The sequence below is a fragment of the Electrophorus electricus genome, chromosome 7, assembly GCF_041902795.1.
Source record: "Electrophorus electricus isolate QZ-2024a chromosome 7, ASM4190279v1, whole genome shotgun sequence".
NCBI classification, from domain to species: Eukaryota; Metazoa; Chordata; class Actinopteri; order Gymnotiformes; family Gymnotidae; genus Electrophorus; species Electrophorus electricus.
Genome location: NC_137503.1, coordinates 17,568,676 through 17,581,324, shown reverse-complemented (window position 1 = coordinate 17,581,324; position 12,649 = coordinate 17,568,676). Strand labels below are relative to the sequence as shown.

General features: G+C 35.7%; 1 protein-coding gene across 2 annotated transcripts; it reads left to right on the top strand.

Annotated features, from left to right (window-relative positions):
• The first annotated feature begins 3,878 nt into the window (after positions 1-3,878).
• Positions 3,879-12,179, top strand: mims2 (mitochondrial inner membrane scaffold 2). 2 transcript variants are annotated; one of them, XM_027010730.3, is made up of 4 exons: positions 3,879-4,014; positions 4,438-4,510; positions 10,545-10,717; positions 11,017-12,179. In XM_027010730.3, exons 1-4 carry the CDS (start codon positions 3,992-3,994, stop codon positions 11,231-11,233), a joined length of 486 nt encoding a protein of 161 aa, XP_026866531.2. In that variant the 5' UTR covers positions 3,879-3,991; the 3' UTR covers positions 11,234-12,179. The 2 variants fall into 2 exon arrangements, with proteins under 2 accessions (XP_026866531.2, XP_026866530.2); XM_027010729.3 differs by having other exon boundaries at positions 3,879-4,510.
• Positions 12,180-12,649: the final 470 nt, after the last annotated feature.

Sequence of the window (12,649 nt, the reverse complement as noted above, 5' to 3'; positions counted from 1 at the left end):
AACATATTCTTTGTTTTCAAGTGAAAACAGTGTATGGATGAGAAAAAGAAGTTGTATGACATTTGGCATGTGTCCATTTCAAATAATTGCAGCTCTGCTCCTTCATTTCTTTACAGCATGAAACAATGTTTCCAACCTTTTAAATTTCCTTAAGCACTCTTTCTGTGCAAGATGTTGTCTTCTCTACCAAAAGTTAGTGCTTCATAAGAAAACGCTTTCTTAGATGTAGTTCAAGTGAAAACATTGTATATATGTGAAAACAAGTTGATGTAACTTGTTTGCAATGGGTACATTGCAAGTAATTGCAACTGCGTTCTTTAATTTCTGCAACTATATGAAACGTTTCCAAGCATTCTAAATGCCTTAAACACTGTTTCAGTCCAAGACATTGTGTTTTCATGCAAAAGGTAATGTAGTATAAGAAAACAAATTCTAAGTTTTCAAGTTAAAACATTGCAAGCAATTGCAAATCTGTTCTGTCATTGTATTAACAAAGTTTCCAAACATTCTAATTACCATGAACACTGTTTCATTGCAAGACATTCTGTTTTTAACCAACAGGTAATGTATTATAAGAAAACACATTCTAAGTTTTCAAATTTAAACATTGCAAGTACTTGCAACTCTGTTCTTTAATGGTATTAACAAAGTGTGCAAGCTTTTTCATCGCCTGAAACACTGTTTCAGTGCAAGACATTCTGTTTTCAACCAACAGGTAATGTATTATAAGTGAAAACGGTGTATGAATGTGAAAAGAAGTTGTAACATGTTTGGAATTTTTGCATTTCAAATAATTGCAATACTATTCTTTTACTTCTGCACACCATAAAACAAAGTTTCCAAGTACTCTTATCAGCTAAAACACTGTTTCAGTGCAAGACATTGTGTTTTCAACCAAAAGGAAATGTATTATAAGAAAACACATTCTTTGTATTAACAAAGTGTGCAAGCATTCGAATCACCTGAAACACTGTTTTATTGCAAGACATTCTGTTTTCAACCAACAGGTAATGTATTATAATTGAAAACAGTGCATGGATGTGAAAAGAAGTGGTAACATGTTTGGACTTTTTGTGTTTCAAATAATTACAACTCTGTTCTTTTATTTCTGCACACCATAAAACAAAGTTTCCAAGTACTCTAATCAGCTTAAACACTCTTTATGTGCAAGACATTGTGTTTTCAACCAAAAGGAAATGTATTAGAAGAAAACATATTATTTGTTTTCAAGTGAAAACAGTGTATGGATGAGAAATAGAATGTGCGCATTTTGAATAATTGCAACTCTTTTCTTTTACTTCTGCACACCATGAAAAGTTTCCAAGTACTCTAATCAGCATAAACACAGTTTCAGTATTATAGGAAAACATATTCTTTGTTTTCAAGTAAAAACAGTGTATGGATGAGAAAAAGAAGTTGTTTGACATTTGAAATGTGCCCATTTTGAATAATTGCAACTCTGCTCTTTCATTTCTTTACAGCATGAAACGTTTAGATGCTTTTAACTTTCCTTAAACACAGTTTCTGTGCACACGTATTCTCTACCAAAAGATAGTGCTGTATAAGAAAACACATTCTAAGATGTATTTCAAGTGAAAATATTGTATGTATGTGAAAACATGTAGTTGTAACATGTTTGCATTGTGTTCATTGCAAGTAATTGCAACTCTGTTCTTTCATTTCTTTACACCTTGTAACACATATTTCAAGTGAAAATAATTTATGCAAGTGAAAACAAGATGTTTTAGCACATTTGCAATGTGCACATTTCAAGTTTTTGCAACCGTGTTCTTTCTCTTCAGCCCACTACGAAACAGTGTTTAAAAACATTATACTCAACATATCATGTCAGTGCAAAACATTGTTTTTAACCAAAAGACAACACCTTGTAACACATTTCAAGTGAAAATAGTTTATGCAAGTGAAAACAAGCTGTTTTAACGTTTTAATTGCAACTCTAATTTTTCACTTATCTCAACTACAAAACAGTGTTTCCAAGCATTGTCATAGACTTATACACTGTTTCAGTTCAAGAGATACTTTTGTTCAAACAAAATGTAAAGCATGATTAGAAAACACATTGTAACAAATATTTCAAGTGAAAATAGCTTATGCAAATGAAAACTAGCTGTTTTGAAATGTTTACAATGTGCACTTAACAAGTAAATGCAACTCAGCTGTTTCACATTTGTCCAATACGAAATATCCTGTCAAAGCATTGTAATGGACTTTATACACTGCTTCAGTTCAAGACAACCTGTTTAAACAAACTGTAAAGCATGCTAAGACAACAATTTGTAATATATATTTCAAATAAAAATAGTTTATGTCAGTGAAAATAAGCTGTTTTAACACATTTGCAATGAGCACATTTCAAGTTTTTGCAACTCTGTTTTTTCTCTTCAGCCCACTAATAAAAAAAGTGTTTCCAAGCATTTTACTTGACTTATGACCTTTTTCGTGCCAACATTTTAACCAAAATGTAAAGCATGATAAGAAAACACTTTGTAACATTTTTCAAGTGAAAATAGCTTATTCAAGTCTCTTTGGATAAATGCTTCATGTAAATATGACTTACAATGGGTTTTCTCATCATGCCTTTTTATTTTGCTTTGAATATCTACATCTTGAACTAAAACAGTGATTAAAGTGCTTGGAAACACTTTTTTTATAGTGTGCAGAAGTGAAAGAACTGGGTTGGAATTACTTGCAATGTGCTCATTGCAAATGTGTTACCACAGCTTGTTTTCACTTGTACACACCATTTTCTCTTGAAATATGACTTAGAATGTGTTTTCTCCTCATGCCTTTCATTTTGCTTTGAATGAATACTTCTTGAACTGAAACAATGTTTAAGGCGGTTGAAGTGCTTGGATACTCTACTTCAATATGTGCAGAAGTGAAAGAACAGAGTTGGAATTACTTGCAATGTGCATATTTCAAACGTTTTACAGCAGCATGTTTTCACTTGCACACACCGTTTTCATTTGAAATATGACTTAGAATGTGTTTTCTCATCATGCCTTTCATTTCATTGCAATGTGTATATTGCAAACGTTTTAAAACAGCTTGTTTTCACTTGCAATACGTCTTAGAAAGTGTTTTCTTATCATGCATTATATTTTGGTTGGAAACACTATAGTATTGCACCTGCGCCCTCTAGCGGTCCGTGGGCGTGCACGATCTGGCATACTCAAAACAGTTTATAGTGTTGAATATTCTTAAAATACAGTACGCCTTTCAAGATAAAATTGAATACTAATGTAAGTACTTGCTTACTTATTTTCAGCCATCTTCGTACAGCTGTTTGCCAGAAATCACACTCTGAATATGTTTTTTTTTTTTAACTCTGAATATGTTTTTACCATGTTTTTGGTAAATTTACACAAAAATCGTGCATGTCCTTTTAAATGTCCCTTTAAAACCTGGTTTCTGTATAAGATAAATTCAGATTGCCTCATAGAAATTACCATCGATTACCATCAAAGCTATAACATCAAAGTTCTTTATTTGCTTGCTCACGTCTTTGTATAAAAACATACACTCCTTTGCTTTGTATTTCATCTCATAGATCTTTTTTCATTTATTTATACATTTTTATGACGCATTATTTATAATTTTGTCACATGTTTATTCTATATTCTATATTTATTAAAGAACTACTACATATTTATTTACTCTTATGCTGTACTTTTATTTTTGTTGTACTTTTTATGCATTTTTTATTTTTATTATTTTTTACCTTTCATCCTCCATAGAAAACAAGGTTAACTAGATATTCCATTGTTATCCTTTTTCCTGTTGTAGGCGTTAGCTAATTATAAATGAATATTTCTTCGAGAATAGTGAACTGTTATTGGTAGAGGCGTGTCCTCGTCCAGTAGAGCAACTTTGAGGTTTGGGATAGGGAGTGTTTTCGCGGCTGATTTTATTTTTATTTCTTATGTCTCATAAACGTTGTTTAGATCACCACTGAGGATAGGTAGCGACAATGTTTTTCTCTCAAGAAGCAAGGTGTGTTGTGTCTACGTTTCGTTATAGTAACTTTGCGAGAATACCACAAGTCGGAATAAACCTACCACAATACTTTACATGGAAATTCTGTAACTACTATAGAATTGGTCGCCCACAAGATAATGACAGGTGTAGAAGTAAATCGTGTGCTTTACGTCGGTCTAGTATAAAGTCCGAAGATAATTTCAAGAGCACTAGATGTACCGTTCCATTTAGTTCGTTTTTGGAACAAGCAACTGGGACTTGGAAAACCACATTGGGCTTGAAATCGGCTTCAGTGCAAACACTTGGGTTTACTCGTTTCTGTCGTCCGAGCATGAGCAATCGAAAGACACCTGATATGCTGCATGTATCTGAATGTGTTTTCTATCGGGGTATCGAAATATGTCCCATTCGATCCTCCACGGTTATGATTCTGTCAAGAGCTTTATCCGCAGGTACTAAGCAGAAGCAAGTCACTTGGGTGAAGGGAGAACCACCTATCGGGGACAAAAAGGTAAATAACTAAATTAGCTAGATAGTATGTAAACTGTTTAAATAAACCTTGTTTAATCTACCGAACTAAATTCTAGCTGGCTATATTCCCTAACGCGTTGTCATTTAAATACTAATTAATTTAATCTGTCGGTTCAGCTGTGTTGCAGTTCTATCGTTTATAGTTTGCTATCTAACCTAGCTAGTTAGCTAATTAGCGTGCTAGCTAGCTAGCTTCATAGTTCGCTGAGGCCGTGTTAAGTTAGGGTGTAGCTAGTGATAGCGTTCGGCGTGGGTTGCCTGATAGTGGCGATAACAACGCATCTCGCAAAAAATGCAAATAACACCAGTGTAAAAGAGAGCTCGTGGTTGTGGTTTGACCTACTGAACAGCACTTTCGTTCGGTGTGAGCTATGCATTTATCTTATCTGCGTTCTGGTTCTGGAAACGATGCTGTTTTGAGCTTGTTTCCCTGCTCCTCAGCCCAATTCTTCACTTCAAGCCTGGAATTCATGGTACCCTTTTACCTGAAAAACAATTTTGGTTTTATTGATTTCATAAAGAGCAATTTCATGGGAAATTTTAAGTTTTCTAGGTTACCGTGCTTTGTTATACAAAGACTGGATTGCAAGATAACGTTAATCGTGTAGGCTGTTTTTGTTATTCAAATATCAGTATTTAGTAAGTAATAGTATTTGAGTGCCCAAACAAAAAATATTTATATTGTTATTGTTGATTAAGTACCTTGCCCATTTTAAGCCTTTTAAAAAGATATTTATACCCAGCTGAGTTAGCAACTGATTAAAATGTTAGAAACATTTCAGTACAAAAGATTTTTGGACTTTTTTTGGGGGGGGGCGGAATTGCTGTATCCATCAATAGCGCATAGTGGAGGTGAGTTACATTTGTGAAACAATCATGGCCAAGCTGCTTCAAACAAAATAGGAAATTCTCCCATACATCACTGCTTTCAAAATGTAAAAAAACTCAAGCCACTGGGCCTGTAACCATGGTATTTTAGGTTGACTATAGGGAAAAGGAGTATTGAAAGCAAACAAGCAAATACACACCTGGATATGTTGCTGCTACAAGCTATTAGTCCAAACTAGCGAAGAACATGTTCCATGGTATTATTGGTTAATGTTAGTTTTGTCCACCTCCTGCGCATGACATAGTGAAATGTCAGAAGTGGTTTAGAGATGAGTAAAAGTCACTACACTTTCACTAAACATTTAAGAGAAAAATCTTGTCTGTTATTTGATTTGATACTGTAAACTGCTTATTATGACATGAGTTAACAAAAGCAACATTTTGATTGCAGATTTCAGGTTGCATTTTTTAAAGAATTTTTGGCAGTTGTTACTTTCAACATCTATAGACTTATAAAAATAACACTTCTGCAAGGTTTATGGAAAAAATAGAGATACACTGATACGAATTGGAAACCAACTTTAATATTAAATATGTGAGTACATCAATACACAGACCACTGTATTGATGTAAATATCATGAACAAATTATTAGACTGAAACCTTGCTGCTAATTCTACTTAAGTATAAACAAAGCTATTGTGGAACACTCACTGATATAGCTTTACAGGTCATGTTACTTACAAAGTTGTAATAGCTGCCTCTCATTCGCTAATAAATCTGCACAGTGGATTGTGTTGACCTTTCATGAGTAAAGTTACCATTATTTATGAGGTAAAACCAAGAACATGTCTGACAACACAGATGTCACAGGCAATCATGGTATATATAGCCTATTTTACTGCAAGGATTTACAACCCTGGCAGTGTAGTTGAGTGATGGCTTTCATGATAGGGTAAATGCACTAGAGCAGAGGTACAAGAAACAAAGTATACAGCAATTCACAAACAAATACATACCAGATTTGTATGTTAAAGTAAGGAATGAAGTTAGGAAAAAATTGTCAAATGCAGAACAAGTGGCAATAACATCTGATTCCTGGATGTGATGTGCACCTGTGGCTATCACAGTGCACCACATCTCTCCGAGTTAAAAGGTCATGTCTTACAGATGAGAGTATACAACAAATCGTACATAGGGGAAAATATAGGAGTTTTATTTATTCATTGAAAGAAGCATAGGCCCTTTATTGGCCTCACAGAAAGCCTTTGAAGTGAACACTGCTGCAAAGTTGCTAGAAAAAATGAGGAGGGTGATTTGGGTGTTTGCATTGCAACATAAGGGGAGATTAAATCCTATAGGATATACAACAACTGGCTTTACTTTACTACAAGCTCATTCAAGATGTACCAATTCAGCAGGTCCTTTAACATGTCCTTTAACATGGAATGATAACCTGTGTTCTGATTGTGGAAAAAGATATAGTTTATTTTTACCATATTTATGTCAAAAGAACCCAGAAAAGGGGAGGAGGGAAACTCTGTCTTAAAGAGAATGACATCTGCAATGGCAAAGACATAGTTGAGCTGATGCCACATGCCAAAATTTTGACCACTGTCAAAGTTGGCTGTGCAGATACTGCTCCTTTAAGTTCGATGTCTACATGCAGGTGGACACATTACACATCCATTATGAGTATTTGAGTACCCTAAGTGAGCTTGCAGAAGGCAATCTTGCCATAAGCTTCTTTTTTGCTTCTCACAAACTCATCCACCAAATCATCAAAATCTATATCTTTAATTATCTACATTAGAGTGGCCAGCAGTGACAGCATGCTAATTCATTTTTGACCATTTTATTTATATATTATCAAATTTATTGTGGAAAATTAACACTCTCCCTCGCAGTGTCAGGAAAAGGCAGAAGCAACATGCATATTTGGGAATGTTAACTGAATTCCATAATTAAGCATATTTTTATCATCTTTGTTGATCTGTCCTGTTCAGCCTTGATAAATTAAATTAAATGAATAAATTAATCTGCTAAGCATCTGTGAGCTGACTAAGCTACACTATATTGCCAAAAGTATTTGCTCTTCTGCCTTGAGTGACATCCCAATCTTAATCCATAGAGTTTAATATGATGTCGGCCCTTTGCAGCTATAACAGCTTCAACTCTTGGGAAGGTTTTCCACAAGGTTTAGGAGTGTGTTTATTGGAATTTTTGACCAGTCTTCAAGAAGCGAATTTGTGAGGTTAGACACTGATGTTGGACAAGAAGCCTTGACTCGCAGTCTATGCTCTAATTCATCTCAAAGGCATTCTCTCGGGTTGAGGTCAGGGCTCTGTGCAGGCCAGACAAGTTCTTCCACACCAAACTCGCTCATCCATGTCTTTATGTACCTTGCTTGTGCACTGGGGCGCAGTTTGGGGAAGGCGCCATCCACACAAACTGTTCCCACAAAGTTGGGAGCATGAAATTGTATGCTGAGGCATTAACAGTTCCTTTTACTGGAACTAATGGACCGAGCCCAACTCCTGAAAAACAGCCCCACACCATAATCCCCACCTCCACCAAACTTTACACTTGGCAAAATGCAGTCAGATAAGTACCGTTCTCCTGGCAACCGCCAAACCCAGACTCATTCATCGGATTGCTAGATGGAGAAGCGTGATTCATCACTCCAGAGAATATGTCTCCACTGCTCTAGAGTCCAGTGACGGCATGCTTTACACCACTGCATCCAACGTTTTGCATTGCACTTAGTGATGTAATGCTTGGATGCAGCTGCTCAGTCATGGAAACCTATTCCATTAAGGTCTCTATTCACTTTTCTTGAGTTAATCTGTGGGCCACATGAAGTTTGAAGTTCTTTAGCAATTGACTGCAGAAAGTTGGTGATCTCTGTGCACTAAGAGTGGGGTCAGTGGATGCTGAAGCGCAGTCATTTTACGTGGCCTACCACTTTGTGGCTGAGTTTCTGTTGTTCCCATTCGCTTTCACTTTGTTATAATACCACTGACAGTTGAATGTGGAATATTTAGTAGCAAGGAAATTTCACGACTGGACTTGTTGCATAGGTGGCATCCTATCATGGTACCATGATGGAATTCACTGTGCTTCTGATAGCGACCTATTTTTTCACAAATGTTTGTAAAAGCAGTCTGCATGCCTAGGTGCTTGGTTTTATACACCTGTGGCCATGGAAGTGATTGGAACACCTGAATTCAATGATTTGGATGGTTGAGTGAATACTTTTGGAAATATAGTATATCAATTACTCCATTAAATGCAACTGCAAAACTGAATTGTGTGCTTTCCATGAAGTGCAACATCCACCTGACTCTCATCAGATAAAGTTTTGCATTTCCTTGTACACTGCTGATTATGCTGCTAAAACTGACATACTTTCTGTCAAGCTAACACTTCCTTTTGAAAGTTATAAAACTCCCCATGGTGTTGAAACAAAATCATGCCATCATTCTAGCTATTTAGTAGTTGTTTTTTTATTTTTTTGCCATTTATAGTACATTAGAATTAAGGATTAAAAAATTAACATTATACAGTCTAGAAGTCAGTCAAGAAATTCTTAAAGGAGATTTGTGCAGGAACATTTTTAATGGAAGGAGAATTGACTATTGCCCAACAGCTGGCATACTAGATTTGTAGCACTGTCTGGTAGCATATCATGAGCAGTAAGCTATCCAGTACTAAAGGCAATAATCCTTATTCAGTGTCTCAGTTAAATTCACAACTTGCTCCATATCTGCACAACTATTCCAACATTTGATCCACTATAGCCAGCCTAAAGGCCCTTGAGAAATGGACAACCTCTGGATACCAGCAAGCACCAGTCATTTTTGCTATTTTGGGCACACTTTGATTGCATCAGCTACTTTAACCTGAAAAATACCAATATGCAGTAAGCATATCACAGATATCCTGCATATGTGTTTCTTTCCTTCTTTCTTTCTTTTTCTTTTTCTTTCTTTCTTTCTTTTTTGCATGTTTTAGAGGGGGAAAAAGTGTGCGTGTGTGTGTGTTTAGCTAATTTTGTACGAGACTTGCTGTTAATTTTATGTTTACAAAAGGAGAAGCTATGGCCCTTTTACCATACTTGTGGGTGGACTGGCACAGGGGCCCCTCAGTGATAGTATATGGACTAAGGACTTATTACATTTCTTTGTACATATTCTAGGTATCTAATTCTTACACCTACAGTGGTGTTTCTATACTCTTTGAGCTGCCTGGGGTCATGTTGTCTGAGGGCCCCCAAGGCCCCTGGCAGTCACAGGTTCCTGGGCACAGGTTCCCTGTTGATGGACAGAATTTTTAGCTGAGTTCAACTTTTAACTTTTTTTTTTACTTGCAACTTAGAAAAGAGTGTCAAACAAAACCATGATTTAAAAAGAACAATTCACAAGTCAGGCTATTTGATTTTGAACCAGTGTGGGCTGTAGATGGTCAACCATTTGAAGTCATGTGCAATAATATTTCAGTGCTTGGTGCCCTCAGTGAAAGACCCTATTATTTCAACCAGAAATAAAACAAGTTTTTGTCTTTGGAGTATTCTTTTAATTTTTGAAAAGCTGTCAGTAAACATGAACGCTTTGAGCATTAACTGATTTGTGAAAATGTACATGGAGTATGGCGGTTTTAGTTGCTATATACAGCTCTACTGTCATGGCTATGTGAGATGTGAACATTGTAGGATTTTTGGTGTTATTTCAACCAGCACTTGGAATTGCAATAAGAAGTCTTGATGAGCTCCCAGTTAGTGGAAATTGTAATGAACTTTCCTTTTGTTCCACCATCAGAGAGCTGGTCATTCTACTTAAGGGGCTAACTTAATGGCTAAACCCACTGAGAAATTCACCAGCTAAAAAGCACTAATTACTGTCGGACTAAAGGAGTAAATGTGCCAAATAGGCTTGAACAAAAGCCAAAAAATAATATTTTTGTAATTCTAGTTGTCCACCAAAAATAAAATTATTCCTCATATTACAAACATTGAATGATCTTTGTCAATATTTATTTCAAAGAAACAACTCCAAAACCAATTTCAATGATGTTTTAAAGCAGTTCTGCATCTTCTTTGCAAATGCAATGCGTTTGTTCAAGTGAGCCATCACTTGTTGGTATTGGTTGTATGGATTCCCATGCTTAACCCCTCTTCTCTCTCATTAGGTACAGTCTTCCATGAACCCAAAAGGGGATGCTGAAAAAACAGCGCCTGAAGAGAAACAAAGTAAAGCAAAGCAGCTGAAGAATGTATTTAAAGAATATGGCGCTGTTGGTGTGTCATTCCACATCGGAATATCCCTGATTTCTCTTGGGATTTTCTACCTTGGTCTGTCTAGGTGAGCCATTTTTTGTGTGTATTTTCCACCTTCACATGCCCCTTACATGCTCTGTTTAAATGCTCCTGTCAGCACATACGCAATGTAGGATATGTCCTCTAGACCTATGAACAGTTTCTTTCTGCAGGTAGTCAGATTGCAGTTGGACACCTGCATGTTCAAACTGAAGTTCTACCTCAGTCCTCACATTTTGCTGTACCTACTGCTTAATAATCATTAGTATTCAGTTTTCCAATATGTGATTTTTGTATCTTGTAATTTTATTCTCCTATATGGCTTAATGTTTGTTTTCTCCTCAGTGGTATCAATATGGCTGCTGTCCTGTGTAAGATTGGCTTCAATGAATCTGTAGTTCAGTCGAAGATGGCTGCTGGCACCAGCACATTTGTGCTAGCATATGCTCTTCACAAGCTCTTTGCCCCACTTCGGATCAGCATCACTCTCGTCTCTGTACCATTCATAGTACGATATCTCAGGAAGACTGGACTGTTCAAACCTCCATCATCTATCCTGTGAACATCACAAAGGTGGTTTAATCTACTGTTTGTTATTGTATAGTAACGTGAACCTAGCTAGAATGAGCACCTCACACTGCTGCATAACATAAAAAGGTAGAACAATCAAGGATTCCATGAATTTAAAAAAAATATGAATTTAATTTACAAGAATTGGATTGAAATTTCTTCATGCTGACTCTGGAGCACATAGTGTTGTATCATTCTGGGTAGTATAGTATTGCCTACAGTATCTGCATTTATGATGAAATGTTTCAGCATTCAGTTGTGTTTGCATTCTGCATATTTAATATTTTATTATAAATATATCTGTTTGTGCATATAGATAATTTCGGCTCTGGTTCAAAATTAGGCATTTAATCACAATTTCATCTTTTTCTACCCTATTATATTGTGTTCTATTACAGTTTTTTTTTATTTTTATTTTTTTTTTTTTTTTTTGAGGATTTGGAAGTTCACTCTTTAGGTTAATCAAGTACCCAGTAATGCAATACCATTTAAATGTTGTACTTTTACAAATGTTGTTTGTTTGGAACCATCCACTTTTTGTCCTAAGTCAAAGCACATGTGGTGGCCACATTGTACCCATCAGGAAAATGAGTTTTTGATGAAACTTGCATGTTTGTTTGCAAGGTTTACAATACATTTTTAACGCAGCTTGTAACAGTATCTTAGTTTTGTCACAGATTTTTTTGGATCATTTTTAATGTTTATCTATTTAGTGTTTAGTGTATCTCACTGGTTTATGACAAGTGGTTTAATTTTTTTTTTAATTCGGGGGCAACCGTATCGGCTGCACAGGATAGTGGTGTAAAGTGGTCAGTGTGCATCCAAAAGGAGAGCGTTTTGCCTGATTGTGATTTGGTTTAAAGAACCTGTTTGTAGATTCAAATGATCTAATCTATAAACAAGTTTTTTTATTGACAAATACATCCAGTTTAAGCAGACTTGTGTCTTATTTGTAGTCAATCTGTTAGAATAAAATGGACTTGCATATAGCATTTATAAAACAACCCATTCCTCTACGCTTTGGTGTGTGGAGCATCATGAGCGTCCTCAGAGAGGTTAGCGCCTCAGAATCATCATGACCCATCAAGTTATGTTTGTGACTTGAATGTCTTTAATTTTTAAATTACTCCATCGTACACGTTCAAAGAAGTCTTATTCTTTGCTTTTACTGAAACACTCGATGTACATGCATTATAGGAACAGAGACTTCCTCTCCGGAAAGAGACCCCTGTCCACTGTAAGGAGACTTCAGAGATAATCAGCTATTCTCTAAAATAATATAATTATAATTAATTATAAATAAACAGACAATACCCATACAATCTACAAACAAATCAACATGTCAGCAAAATGTGTTAGTTCTTAAGACAAAACCTTACACATAAAATGTGCATATAAAAATTACACT